Below are 12203 nucleotides of genomic sequence, written 5' to 3'. Positions count from 1 at the left end.
GGGGGGGGGGGGGGGGGGGGGGGGGGGGGGGGGGGGGGGGGGCTCTCCAGTTCTCCCTGGGGCCTCGTGGAGACACCTCCATCATAGAACAGCTCCGTGCCCGATGTCCCTGCCTTCCTGGGCAGAGCTGTGCTGGGCCTTAGCACTGTTGCCGGGCTGAGGCTGCAGCTCTGTCTGGGAGCACCTACCAGCTGTGCACAACAGTGTGGTCACCTCCTGGTGATACTGTGCAGTGGGACCTGGCGTCCCCAGAGCTGGCCAAGGGCTGTCTGTGGATTTGCTCCCAAGGGAGAGATGTGCCCAGCAGGAAGCCCTTGGGGGCCCCAGGGTCCTCGCCCTTCCGTCATTTGGGTCGAATAGTTCAGAGTTAGTTGCTTGCTGCTGTCAGATCCATGGAGACCACCCCAGCCATCGGACCAGTTGCTCCTGCCTGGTGCCTGGCTTCTCTGCCAGTAGAGCACAGGCCCTGCCCTGGGTTCCCAAACCTGAATGCCTTCCTCGCCGCAGGCCCTTGAGCCGTGTGCGGTGGGCAGCCCTGGCTGCCGTGCTCGCCGTACACTGTCACGTCCCGGTGGGTCCTCCATGCTGTGTTCGTTGAGAGAACTGGTGCCTGGCAAGTACCAGGTGTGCAGAGGATGCAGCGGTCACCCAGAGGAGCACCAGGGCCATGCACATCCCCCACTGCAGCGGCTGCTGCGGCCACAGAGTGGGAAGCAGGAGAGGTCAGGCCGATCCACGAGACCCTCAGCCTTTCCTGACCAAATCCCCGAGCGTCTGTCTACGGGATCATCCCTTCCCCTCCTACCTCTCTTTTTAAAAGTCAGTCCTGACTCCCAGGCCCCTGCCTGCACCCCACATGCCCAGTGCCTGGCACTCGGTGCTGGCTCAGTGAGGAGGAAGCGGTGCGGGGCGATGGCTGGCTCTGCTGTGGTGTCCCCAGGGTGAGGTCTCCCTCGGAACACAGCCGTGAGAGAGGAATCTGCACGCATCAGCCGGGTCTTGATTAAACAGCTTATTTGACTTGTGTCCCGGCTGTAAGTCATGTCATGTGTGTTGACTGAGATGCTTCCCCATTACCTGCCAGCATCTTTCTGCGGAGTGCGGCCGTTCCTCCCGCTGTCCATCCACACATGCTGTCTGTCCGGGAGGCCACAACACTGCCCACTGTGGTGCCACTTTCGCGTCCACTGCTGCCCTGAGCCACGCCGAGCGCGGCCCTCGGTTTCCAGCCGTGGACTCGGGAATCTGCAGCCCAGGGCACATCAGTGGAATTGCATGGACTTCTAACCTCCCTGCTCCACTGAAAAGCAGAACATGGTCTGCTCCCCTGACCAGCTGTCCCTCCCAGACACACGCCACATGCTAGGAGACAGTTTGCTTGTCAGACGGCTGATGCCCACAGGAGCTGCTCAGTCACTGGTGCCAGAGGCAAGCAGCTCGGCTGCACCTGCTCCAGCCCACCCTGGCTCAAGGCTTGAGGGATCCCTGCACACAGTGGCCCAGTCTCCCGGCTGCTGGGAGCCCCTGGCACAGTCCTCGGATGAACCCCTTGGCCTGCAGCACCCCCTCTGGGAATATTAGAGGCATACCTCCCCTTCCCGAATCAGGGAGCCCGGGGGCAGCAGAGAGAGAATGGTGGTTACTGTGAAATCCTCACCCTTCTTAAGCGTGTGAATCTGCGTCAACTCCCTGGGTCTGTTTCTGTTTTCTGTGTTTTCTCTTGCCTTTCAGGTGTTGGTCCTGCTCTTCCCTGTGTCAGGGTTTCTATAGGGATTCTGAGCATTGTGGCTCTCCCTTCTCCCAGGGCAGGCCCTCCCTCCCATCCCCACCCCTCCCTTCCCATCCCCAGCAGAGAGTGGGGTGTTAAAAGGGGCATTCCTCCATGAAATTAGTGGCTGTCCAGATGTGAGGCTGGCTAAGGTGTTTTAAAGACACTCACCTGCCCCACAAAGAAGAGGGATACGTGAAAACGGGGTACGTGAGGCATGCCAGCTGCGCATCTCGAGGGTCCAGAGCAGGTGGCTTCTCCTCCTCCACAGGATGTTTACAGGCCCAGGAGTCCTTCAGTGTTCAGCCAGTGCCCTGCACCATGCTGAGTACCAGGGACACTGCTAGGCACAGGCAGACAAGGCCCCCCACAGCCCCCAGTTAGGGGCTCTGGGACACAGGCAGACGAGGCCCCTCACAACCGTGGGTCCGGGGCTCCAGGACACACCTTTCCTCCTGTTCTCATTGCAGGGCATTGATTTCTGCCCTGGGCAGAACGTTTCAGGGGTCACGACTCACAACCTGGAAGACCACACGAAGCTGCCCCTGATCTTCCACCTGGGACGGGACCCGGGGGAGAGGTTCCCCCTGAGGTAAGTCAGTTCAGGGCCTCCTGACTGCTGGGGCAGTGCCAGCCGGACTCCCCCAAATGCAGGCTCCACAGGGACGGAGCCCCTCTGCGCCCTGCCCGCGGCCTCCCCGTGCCTGTGTCTCCTCTTGCTGTTCGTGCCCACACGTGCTTGGTGGCCTGCCCTCCTCTCAGGGTGCTGCTCCTGCCCACCCTGGTGGTCTCCCCACTTCTGTGCCACCGTCCACCCGGCCCCCAGTGATGTGTCCCCGTCACCGACTCTGAACTGCCTTTGGGGATGGCTGAGGCCAGAGGGGAGGTGTCCAGGCCCTGGGGCCAGCAGGAGGAACGGCAGAAAGCCGCCAGCCCCAGCTCCACCCTCTGCTCTCTGGGCCTTGTCCTCACCCCACCGAGGATGCCGGAGCCTGTGCCATTGCCTGCCAGCTTTCGGGGAAGCCCTCCCCTTACCCTTGGGAGTCTCGAGGGTCATGGTCGCTAGTGCCAAACCCACGTGCCCTCTGGCAGCTCCTTAGGGGCGACACAGAGGCCCCAACGCTTGGCTGGAGACCCCTCTCTGGCTTCCTTTTTTTTTTTTGTCCAAAGCTGTCTCTCTGGGCTAGACCTGCCTGGAGGGCTTCTCCACCTCACCCCAGCAGGATGAGCAGGCCCCAGTTCCTGCTGAGGTCTGGGGTTCTGGGCACGTGCGTTTCCGGCACTCCTGCCCTGTCGGGCTGGTCCTGGGCAGATCCGGGAGCGTCGGGGGAGTGGCTGGGCAGAGGCAGAGCCAGGCTCGAGCACAGCAGTTGCTCTCTGCCCAGGCGGTTCTCTGCTTACCAGTGGGCCTGGGTTTGCGTAGGGCCAGTGGGAGGCAGCAGAGAGCAGTACAGGACCTAGGGTGGCAGCACCACTGCCAAGGTCGCTCGAGGCTCCTGCACCCTCTGGACGGGGCAACCGCCTTGCCACGGGGCTGAGCCTGCGCTGAGGTTCCTGGGCTGGAGCCCCTCCCATGCCCTCAGGGACCATTTGGGCACTTCCTCAGCAGCACCTCTCCTCCACCGAGCGTCCAGCTCAGAAGCCCAGAATGGTGACTGCGGGAAGGCAGCATGGAGCCTGGAGTGGACAGGGCCACCCACACCTCCCAGCTTGGCCTGAAGGGAACTAGGGCCTTTGCCTTGTGATTAAGGCACGGGTGGAGCTGGGGTCGTCCTGGAGCAGGTGGCCCTGGGTCCAAGGCCAAGTGCTGTGAGTCCAGAGGGAGGAGACACAGACACAGGTGAAGGGCACAGGGGATGAGGCGGGGACTGGACGGAGCGCCACCAGCCTGGGCTCACCTGGGGCCACTGGAGCTGGAAGAGGCAGGAAGGAGCCCCAGTTCCTCCAGGGGTGCGCGGCCCTGAGGTCCTTAGTTTCAGCCCAGCCTCTGGACAGCGAGGGGCCAGCGTCTGCAGTTTACTGTTTTAAGCCCATCTCCTGGCCATTTGTTGTGGGGGTGCCGGGCACTCGCAGAGACAGAAGCCCCCGGGAACTGATGATCACCACAAACCATGGGGAGCCTGGAGCCTGGGGCTTTGTGGAGCTAGAGGGACCGTCTGGGAGCCCTGGTGCCCGCAGAAGTCACTGAGGAGCCAACAGCCCCCTGGTTGGAAGCGCCATCCCAGGGGGACCACGGGGAGCAGATGGCAGGCCCCAGTTACACAGAACAAGCTGCTGGCCACACCGGTGCCCGCCACATCTCCCACAGGCTGGTCGCTCCAGGGGCCACCTGAGGTGAAAGCCTCAATGGCAGTGCCCCCTCACGTCCACTGGGTGTGATTGGCATCCACAGGGGGGTCCTCGGGGCCGCTGCTCCCCAACTTGCATTTGCTGGAGCCCCTCCAGCCGGGCCGGAGCAGACAGTCCCACCCCCCACCACAGCCACCCATCCCCACCCTCACAGGTTAGTTTAAAGCAAACCCAGGCAGCAGGCACAGCTTCCCCGAGGGGGTTACAAGGAGGCAGCTGTCAGCCATGCCTTTGAGAACCACTATCCCTGAGGTCAGATACCCATGACAGCCTCATTCACCCTGGGGTGCTTCTCAGACACAGACACACATGTTGCTTTTCTGGGAGCCTCTCTAAATAAGATGGATAGCCAGGTGCCGTGGCTCACGGCTGTAATCCCAGCACTTTGGGAGGCTGAGGTGGGTTGATCACCTGAGGTCAGGAGTTTGAGATCAGCCTGGCCAACATGGTGAAATCCCATCTCTACCAAAAATACAAAAAATTAGCTGGATGTGGCGGGTGCCGGTAATCCCAGCTACTTGAGATGAGACAGAAGAATTGCTTGCACCCAGGAGGCAGAGGTTGCGGTGAGCCGGGATCGCACCATTGTACTCCACCCTGGGCGACAGAGCAAGACTCCGTATCAAAAAAAAAAGGGGGGCCAGGCACGGTCACTCACACTTGTGATCCCAGCACTTTGGGAGGCCGAGGTAGGAGGATCACTTGAGCCCAGGAGTTTGAGACCAGCCTGGGCAACATAGCAAGACCTCACTGATACAGAAAATAAAATATTAAGGCCGGGCACAGTGGCTCATGCCTGTAATCCCAGCACTTTGGGAGGCTAGGCAGGCGGATCAGGAGGTCAGGAGCTTGAGACCAGCCTGACCAGCATGGTGAAACGCTGTCTCTACTAAAAATACAAAAAAGCCAGGTGCGGTGGCAGGTGCCTATAGTCCCAGCTACTTGGGAGGCTGAGGCACTAGAATGGCGTGAACCCAGGAGGGAGAGCTTGCAGTGAGCCGAGATTGTACCACTGCACTCCAGCCTGGGCAGCAGAGCGAGACTCTGTCTCAAAAAAAGTTAATAATAGTGAGGCCGGGCGCGGTGGCTCAAGCCTGTAATCCCAGCACTTTGGGAGACCGAGGCGGGTGGATCACGAGGTCAGGAGATCGAGACCACCCTGGCTAACACGGTGAAACCCGTCTCTACTAAAAATAATACAAAAAATTAGCTGGGCGAGGTGGCGGCGCCTGTAGTCCCAGCTACTCGGGAGGCTGAGGCAGGAGAATGGCGTGAACCCGGGAGGCGGTGCTTGCAGTAGTAAAAATTGAAATTAGCCAAGCATGGTGATCTATGGTCCCAGCTGCTCAAGAGACTGAGGCAGGAAGATGGCTTGAGCTTGAGCCCGGAAGGCCAAAGACTGAGGCCGGAAGGTGGCTTGAGCCTGAGCCTGGAAGGTCAAAGGCTGCAGTGAGCCGTCTTCTCACCACTCCAGCCTGGGTAACAGAGCAAGATCCTGTCTCTAAAAACTAAATGAAATAAACAAGATTAAAGCAACAAGCCAGGCCGGGCCTTCAGGGACACTCGCCGTCAGGAGGTGCGGGTGGTCAGGAGGTGCGGGTGGCCAGGAGGTGTGGGTGCAGTTCTCGCCGGTTCTCAACCACAAGTATTTGGCCACAGAATCCTGCAAAAACAGAAATGCACCTGAGGCCCTCCTGGATTAAAAATGGACCCTGCCGCCAAGCTGCCTGCAGGAGGGGCGGCGGGAGCTGTGCTCAGGGGTGCGATATGAAGCCCAGGCTGGGACCAGGACAGGCATCTCTGTGGGCACCAAGCGGGGAGCCCTGAAGGACCCCAGCTCTCCTGGAGGTCGCCCTCTGAGGCAACCCCAGGCCTGAGGCCTCAGCAGGGAGTGAGTGGATGGAGCAGAAAGAGGCTGGGGCGGGTGGTAGGGGTGGGGAGGGGGGCACATCCCCACCCCTGTTGCATGCAGCTTCTGTGTGAAACCTTGTTTTTACGGAAGGTTCTGGAGCTAAAAACCAGTTCTCACAGCCTGGTGAGGGTCCAGGGCAGAGAGACTGGGCTTAGGTGAGTCTGCGCTCACCTCCCAGGAGGTGCTGGGCCTGGACAGGTGCTGCCATCAGGAGGGGAGCTGGCTCACCTGGTAACCCCATCTCTAGCTTTGTGAGGAGCTGCCACACCACCTTCCAGAGTGGCTGCTCCAGTCCGCGTCCCCACCAGCAGCAACGCAGCTCCCGGCCTGGGCAGTGACAAGCTCCAGCTTCAGCCTCACACTCGTGGAGGTTCCTGCATCTCCACGATGACGTGGTGGCAGGTGTCTGTTCACGCGCATGTTGGCGATATTAGAAGTGATTGAAGATGGTGAAAAAGCATCATCTCTGCAGATGTTCTCAGAGCCCGGCATGACAGTGCCATGGACCCTAGATTCACAGCATCGCCAACTGCGGCCCTCACGGCACCTCGTCGAGTTGTGTAATCGTACCTTCGTGAAAATGAAAGGAATCCGAACACTCCGCGTGCTTGCATTGGAATTTTAGAACCACAGACACCGTTCCCCTCCATTTCCCGCTTTTTTTGGGCAATGGGATGACGTTGCTTTTGTAATGAAACAAGTTTGTGTCATATTTGTAAATGTTTACATAGTGGCGAGTACTGGGGAGACCCACACACAGGTCCCAGCCTATACGTCCCAGGTCCTGGTCACAGGCAGGTCACCCTGGTGGGGACGGGACGGGACGGTTCTGCTCACAGCCTCTCTGCCAGTGCTTGGCCTCCCGAGCCTTCATTTCCTCTGCTGCCCGTGAGTCTGAGGGGAGAGGATGGCTCAGGTGCCTGCTGTCTGTCCTAGCGAGGCCTGGGGCGCTGCAGGCTTGAGCACGTGGTCCACAGTGACTGCCCACTGTGGTTCTCGGCCCATTAGACCCCGGAAGCCTCAGCCTTTCCAGGCCAGCCCCTCCCTGTCCTTCGCTGTCAGCCCCAGGCCCACCCCTGCAGCCACAGCCATGTGACCAGAGCTCTCTGTCCCCAGCTTTGCCAGCGCTGAGTACCAGGAGGCCCTCAGCAGGATTACCTCGGTCGTCCAGCAGCACCAGGAGGCCTTGGTCCCCGGGCAGCCCCAGCTCAACGTGTGCAACTGGGCAGTCATGGTAAGTGGCTGGTATGCAGGCGGCCATCTCTGTGCCGGGGCCGCAGCCACCCACCTGGGGCCCCAGGATGAACCGTGGCCAGCACAGGGCGGGGGTAGGGGCTCTTCCCTGCCGTCATCAGTGGTAAGGCCCTCGTGCCTCAGAGCACACGTGGTGGCGTCCAGGATTCAGGGAGCTGGAGCCGAGCGACTCGGGGACCAGAACAACACTGCGCCAGGGCAGCCGCAGGTCCAGAGCCGGCCACTCGGGCCTCTGCCTGGCTGAGCTGAGACTGGGGAGCTCCAAGACCCCTCTCCTGTGCCCCACAGGTGGTCACTGGGGGACAGCAGGGAGCATGAGAGGGGCCGGGGTCCCCTGGTCCTCGACTCCCACACGGGCAGCTTCTCCTTGGGGGGGCCCTGTGATGACACCCGAATCCCCAGGCTCTGCAGGCACTGAGGCAGGAACGGCACTGCCGCTGGGTCCCGGGCGGACTGGTGCTGCACTGTGAGTGGCGGCAGCCCCAGGGCCCACCTGCGAGGTTCCCATTGTGCCTCCTTCATGCTGGGCCAGCCCCAGGGACTTTCGTGTCAGACCTGATCCCACTCAGTCACCCAGAGCAGCGTCTCCTTGCGGCCTGACGAGACCAGGCCATGTTCACCTCCAGTGGAGAAACGGCCTCATCACACCAGCATCGGCCAGAAACGCAAGCACAGATGTGCCTCCAGAGTTCCACTGAAGCCTGTGTTCAAGGCACAAACGATGCGTCTCCGTGTCCAGACCTGGGGGCCGCAGTCAGGGCCTCTTAGGAGCAGCTTTTCTGTCCCCTGCTTGGGGGTCCCCTAGGGCGGGGTGTGGGCGGCCCAGCCATCCTGAGTGTGCAGTGGCCGCAAAGGCCTTTTTCCCAGCACAGCTGATGTGGGTCTCAGCAGGGAAGGCCTTCACAGCTCCTTCAGATGGGACGTGTGCAGCCTTCACTCCAGTCGGCAGAAACGGGCCACACACAGGTCTGCAGTGTCACTCCTGGGTGCCCAGAGCTCACAGAGCACAGTGGAGATGGCCAAACCCAGCCTCCAGGCCCCTGAGCCACCACTTACCTGTTTATGTGGGCTGAGCGTGGCTGCCCACAGCCCCTGGATCCGCCGAGTGAAACCGCAGGAGCTCGGGACCCCGGGGCAGCTGCAGCCTTCAGCCTGGGCTCCTGCTGTGTGGACCAAAGGACCTGGCTGTAGCGTGGGAGCCGCTGGGTACCCGCCGTGCCGTGGGAAGGAAGGTGGTGGCTCTGCACAGCCAGGGAGCCACAGTGTGGGCCGGCAGGTGGAACAGGAGAGCGCCAGACATCAGCAGCACCTCCCAGCAATGAGGACCATGGAGGGCAGATGGCCTCGTCCCTGCCCAAGGAGGGTCCACCCTGCAGGGGTCATTTAGGACTGGGCGGGGCAGGGACACCTCCGTTAGTTGGGGGACTGGCGGGGGTGCCTGGCAAGTTTCATAGGAAGATATTCAGGGCCCTTCCTTCCAAGGGACCTGGGCAGTTGGCATCCCTGCCTCTGCACTCAGCAGTGGAGCAGGGAGGTCCCTGTCTCAGGACCCCTGAGTCTCAGGCCCCAGGAGCCCAGGGCCACCAGCCGTGGAGGATCCCTGGGCTTCTGCCTTCCACACCCAATCCCAGTCCGTGCTGCTGGGTCTGCGACCCAGGCTGCAATGGCTCCACTGGTGCAGGCCACACCAGCCATGGAGACAGGGGGCCCAGGGCAGGGGAGGGGGACGCACAGCCTGGCTGCCGCTGCCATCTCCTGGGCACTGGGGGAACTGCCCCCACCTCCACATCTGTGCCCTCTGCAGGGGGAAAAGTGGTGCCAACTCAGACCCGGCGAGCTGAGCCACTGGGGTCTGAGGGGCCCAGACGCCACCGTGAGCAGAGCCATGGAGGAGATGCACAGGCACGCGTGTGAGGCCTGGGGGCCACTTGCCCTCCTCACCCCTTCCCTGCCCTCTGTCCCTACCAACTGCAGGCCAGCCCCAGCCGAGGGGCTCAGTGGTGTCTCTGACAGAGGAGAGGGAGTCTGGCCACCTGGACCCCTGCTCCTGGGACAGCTGAGCAGCCCTTGAGAAACGCAGACTCACACACACCCTGCAGCTGCCTCTGCTGCCCCTGGAGTTTGGGAGCAACTTCCTCACCCAAACCCACCCCTGCTCTGGTGGCCAAGGGGGCAGGGACACTCATGTGGCATGCCTGCTGCCGCCCAGGGCTGGAGAGCATCCTTAGTCCTCTGAGCAGCACCGAGAATTCAAAGTCTGTCCCGACGGGAAAGTGCCTTCAGGGCCATGCGGCATCTGACGTGGCACAGAGGTGGCCTGGATGGGGACACAGAACCAAACTGCACCCATTTCAGCCAAGAAGGCTCCTCTTAGGGGCATAAGTCTCCCTTTCTGTTGCCTGGAAAAGTGCCCTCCCACCAAGTAAGGCTTCCACTAAGTGGGGCTGCACTGTGAGGTCCACACACACCCAGGCGATGGAGGGGTGCAGGCTCCGCTCAGTGCCACACTGAACTGAGCCCAGCAGCGCAGTAGGGACCAGCTCCTCCCTGGAAAAGCTTCTTGAGAGGCTAAAGCTGCAGGAGAGGGTGATGAGTTGGGAGGCTCAGGGTGGGCCTTTCTAACACCGCTGGCCACACGGAGGCCCTCAGCCACTTGGCAGCTGCATCCCCCAGACCCGGGACTTCCCCGCCAAGTTCTCACTGCTCCAACAGCAGCCTCTTCAGAGCTGAGAGGCTGAGTCGGGAGGGCACCGTCTCCCGAGTTCCCATGATTCCTGGGGAGGCGTCTGTGTAGCTGCCCGCCTGGACTGAGGTGGCCTCCACACTGAGGCCAATTAGATGGGAGTCGGGGATTGGACTGGGCAGGGGACACATCAAAACTGCTCAAGACCAGGGGTGGTGGCTCACACCTGTAATCCCAGCACTTTGGGAGGCCAAGGCAGGCGGATCACCTGAGGTCAGAAGTTTGCGACCAGCCTGGCCAACATGGGGAACCCTTGTTTCTATTAAAAACAAATAAATGGCAGGGCGTGGGGGCTCACACCTGTAATCCCAGCACCTTGGGAGGCCAAGGCAGGTGGATCACGAGGTCCGGAGTTCAAGACCAGCCTGGTCAAGATGGTGAAACCCCGTCTCTACTAAAAATACAAAAATTAGCCAGGCATGGATTATAGCCATGCCTGTAATCCCAGCAGCTACTCGGGAGGCTGAAGCAGGAGAATTGCTTGAACCCGGAAGGCAGAGGTTGCAGTGAGCTGAGATCGCGCCACTGAACTCCAGCCTGGGTGACAGAGCAAGACTGTCTCCAAACAGAACAACAAAGTGCTGCTGCTGGGCCCACAGGAGCTTGGAATAACTGCATGTTGTTTTTCTCAATTTTCATTTCCCAGAACTGGGCACCCCCGGGCTGTGAAAAGTTACGGAAGTGTCTGACACCTCCAGAATCCATTCCCGAGAAGTGCCTCTGGTCCCACTAGCACCTGCGTGGACCCAGGTCAGGCCTGGAATCTCCAGTTGGCTCTGGCCTCGGTGCTCCCCCCACCCTGCCCAGGCCAGACAGACGGCACCTGCAGACACAGGGGGACTGCACGACTCCACCTGCCCAGGACCTGACCCTGGAGTGTGCTCGGCCCTCCTCCTCGCCCACGGCGCCTCAGATCTCAGGACCCTCCTCCTCGCCCACGGCACCTCAGACCTCAGGACACTGCTGTCTCACGCCTTTGTGAACCCCAAATATCTGAGACAGGTCTCGGTCAATTTGGAAAGTTTCTTAAGTTTATTAAGGATGCGCCCGTGACAGCCTCAGGAGGTCCTGAAAACACATGCCGGAGTTGGTGGGGGTACAGTTTGCCTTTGCGTCTTAGGGAGACGTAAGATCCGTATGTGTAAGATGCACGTTGGTTCGGCCAGCCTTCCACTGAATACACGATCGAGTCTGGCCCCGTGAATCCGCATTTTTATGTTAATAAGGGAGGGGAGCGATCAGATAAGCGTTTGTCTCAGGGGAGCCCCAGGGGGTGACCTCCAGTTCCGTCTGTCCTTTGTCCACAAGGAATTTCCTCGGGCGCTAATTATGAGGGAGGCATGTAGTCTTTATCATTGCAGCTATGTTATTTAGAAATAAAACGGGGCAGGTTTGCCTAATTCCCAGCTTGACTTTTCTCGGCTTAGTGATTTTGGGGTCCCAAGATTTATTTTCCTTTTATACCTTCTCAGCAGCTGCCAAGGATCAGGTGCCCAGCTCCAGCCGCCTCCCACCTTCTCCAGAGCCCAGCGCTGCATTCCTTGTCAAAGGGCAGGACTCGGGGCTCCCTGCTGTTCCCACACCAGCCCAGCAGCCCGGGGTTGAAGGAGATGACAGAGCCAATTCTGTGTTGAACCCCCCCCCCCCTCCCCCCCCCCCCCCCGGCCACCTGGGAGACAGAATCAGGAACAAGGAGGGGAAGGCCGAGGCCTCCTGGGCTGGATGTGGACGGCTTAAGTGCGGCTCACACACTTGGCCCGGTGGGGCCGGCTCATGTGGCAGCTTGTGCGGGGATGTGAAGGTATCAGGGTCCTCCATTTGCACCTTCCCTAGAGGTCTGGAGCCCAGGCCCCAGGCCTTGCCAGCCCTGACCATGGCACACTTCCAGGCAGCCGCTGCCACGCCCCTCGGCATCAGAGGATGGGTCCCCCACCCGCCCTAGAATGGGGGCCCCAGCAGCCACACGCAGCCTCCGGCCTTCACCCTCCGAAGGCTCCTGGGGGCTGCCTTCCACTGAGTGGGCTTTCCCTTCTGCAGTAACTGCCAGGCCAAAGCTGAACTGGAAAAGCTGGAAATGATGGGCCGGGCGCGGTGGCTCACGCCTGTAATCCCAGCACTTTGGGAGTCCAAGGCGGGTGAATCACGAGGTCAGGAGATCAGGGCCATCCTAGCTAACA

At 60.9% G+C, this 12203-nt stretch overlaps 1 protein-coding gene across 1 annotated transcript in view; it reads left to right on the top strand.

Moving 5' to 3' along the window:
* GALNS (galactosamine (N-acetyl)-6-sulfatase) overlaps window positions 1–11438 on the top strand; it is a 19489-nt gene extending 8051 nt beyond the window's left edge. The window contains exons 4-6 of the mRNA XM_026447380.1: window positions 2239–2360; window positions 7146–7263; window positions 10673–11438. Coding sequence (XP_026303165.1) covers window positions 2239–2360; window positions 7146–7263; window positions 10673–10759 — 327 coding nt within the window. The 3' untranslated portion in view covers window positions 10760–11438. The remainder of the gene's footprint in view (window positions 1–2238; window positions 2361–7145; window positions 7264–10672) is intronic.
* Window positions 11439–12203: the final 765 nt, after the last annotated feature.

Source organism: Piliocolobus tephrosceles, chromosome 17 (assembly GCF_002776525.5).
Source record: "Piliocolobus tephrosceles isolate RC106 chromosome 17, ASM277652v3, whole genome shotgun sequence".
Classification (NCBI taxonomy): domain Eukaryota; kingdom Metazoa; phylum Chordata; class Mammalia; order Primates; family Cercopithecidae; genus Piliocolobus; species Piliocolobus tephrosceles.
Note: the sequence above shows the minus strand (reverse complement) of the source record. Positions and strands in the feature narration are given on the sequence as shown.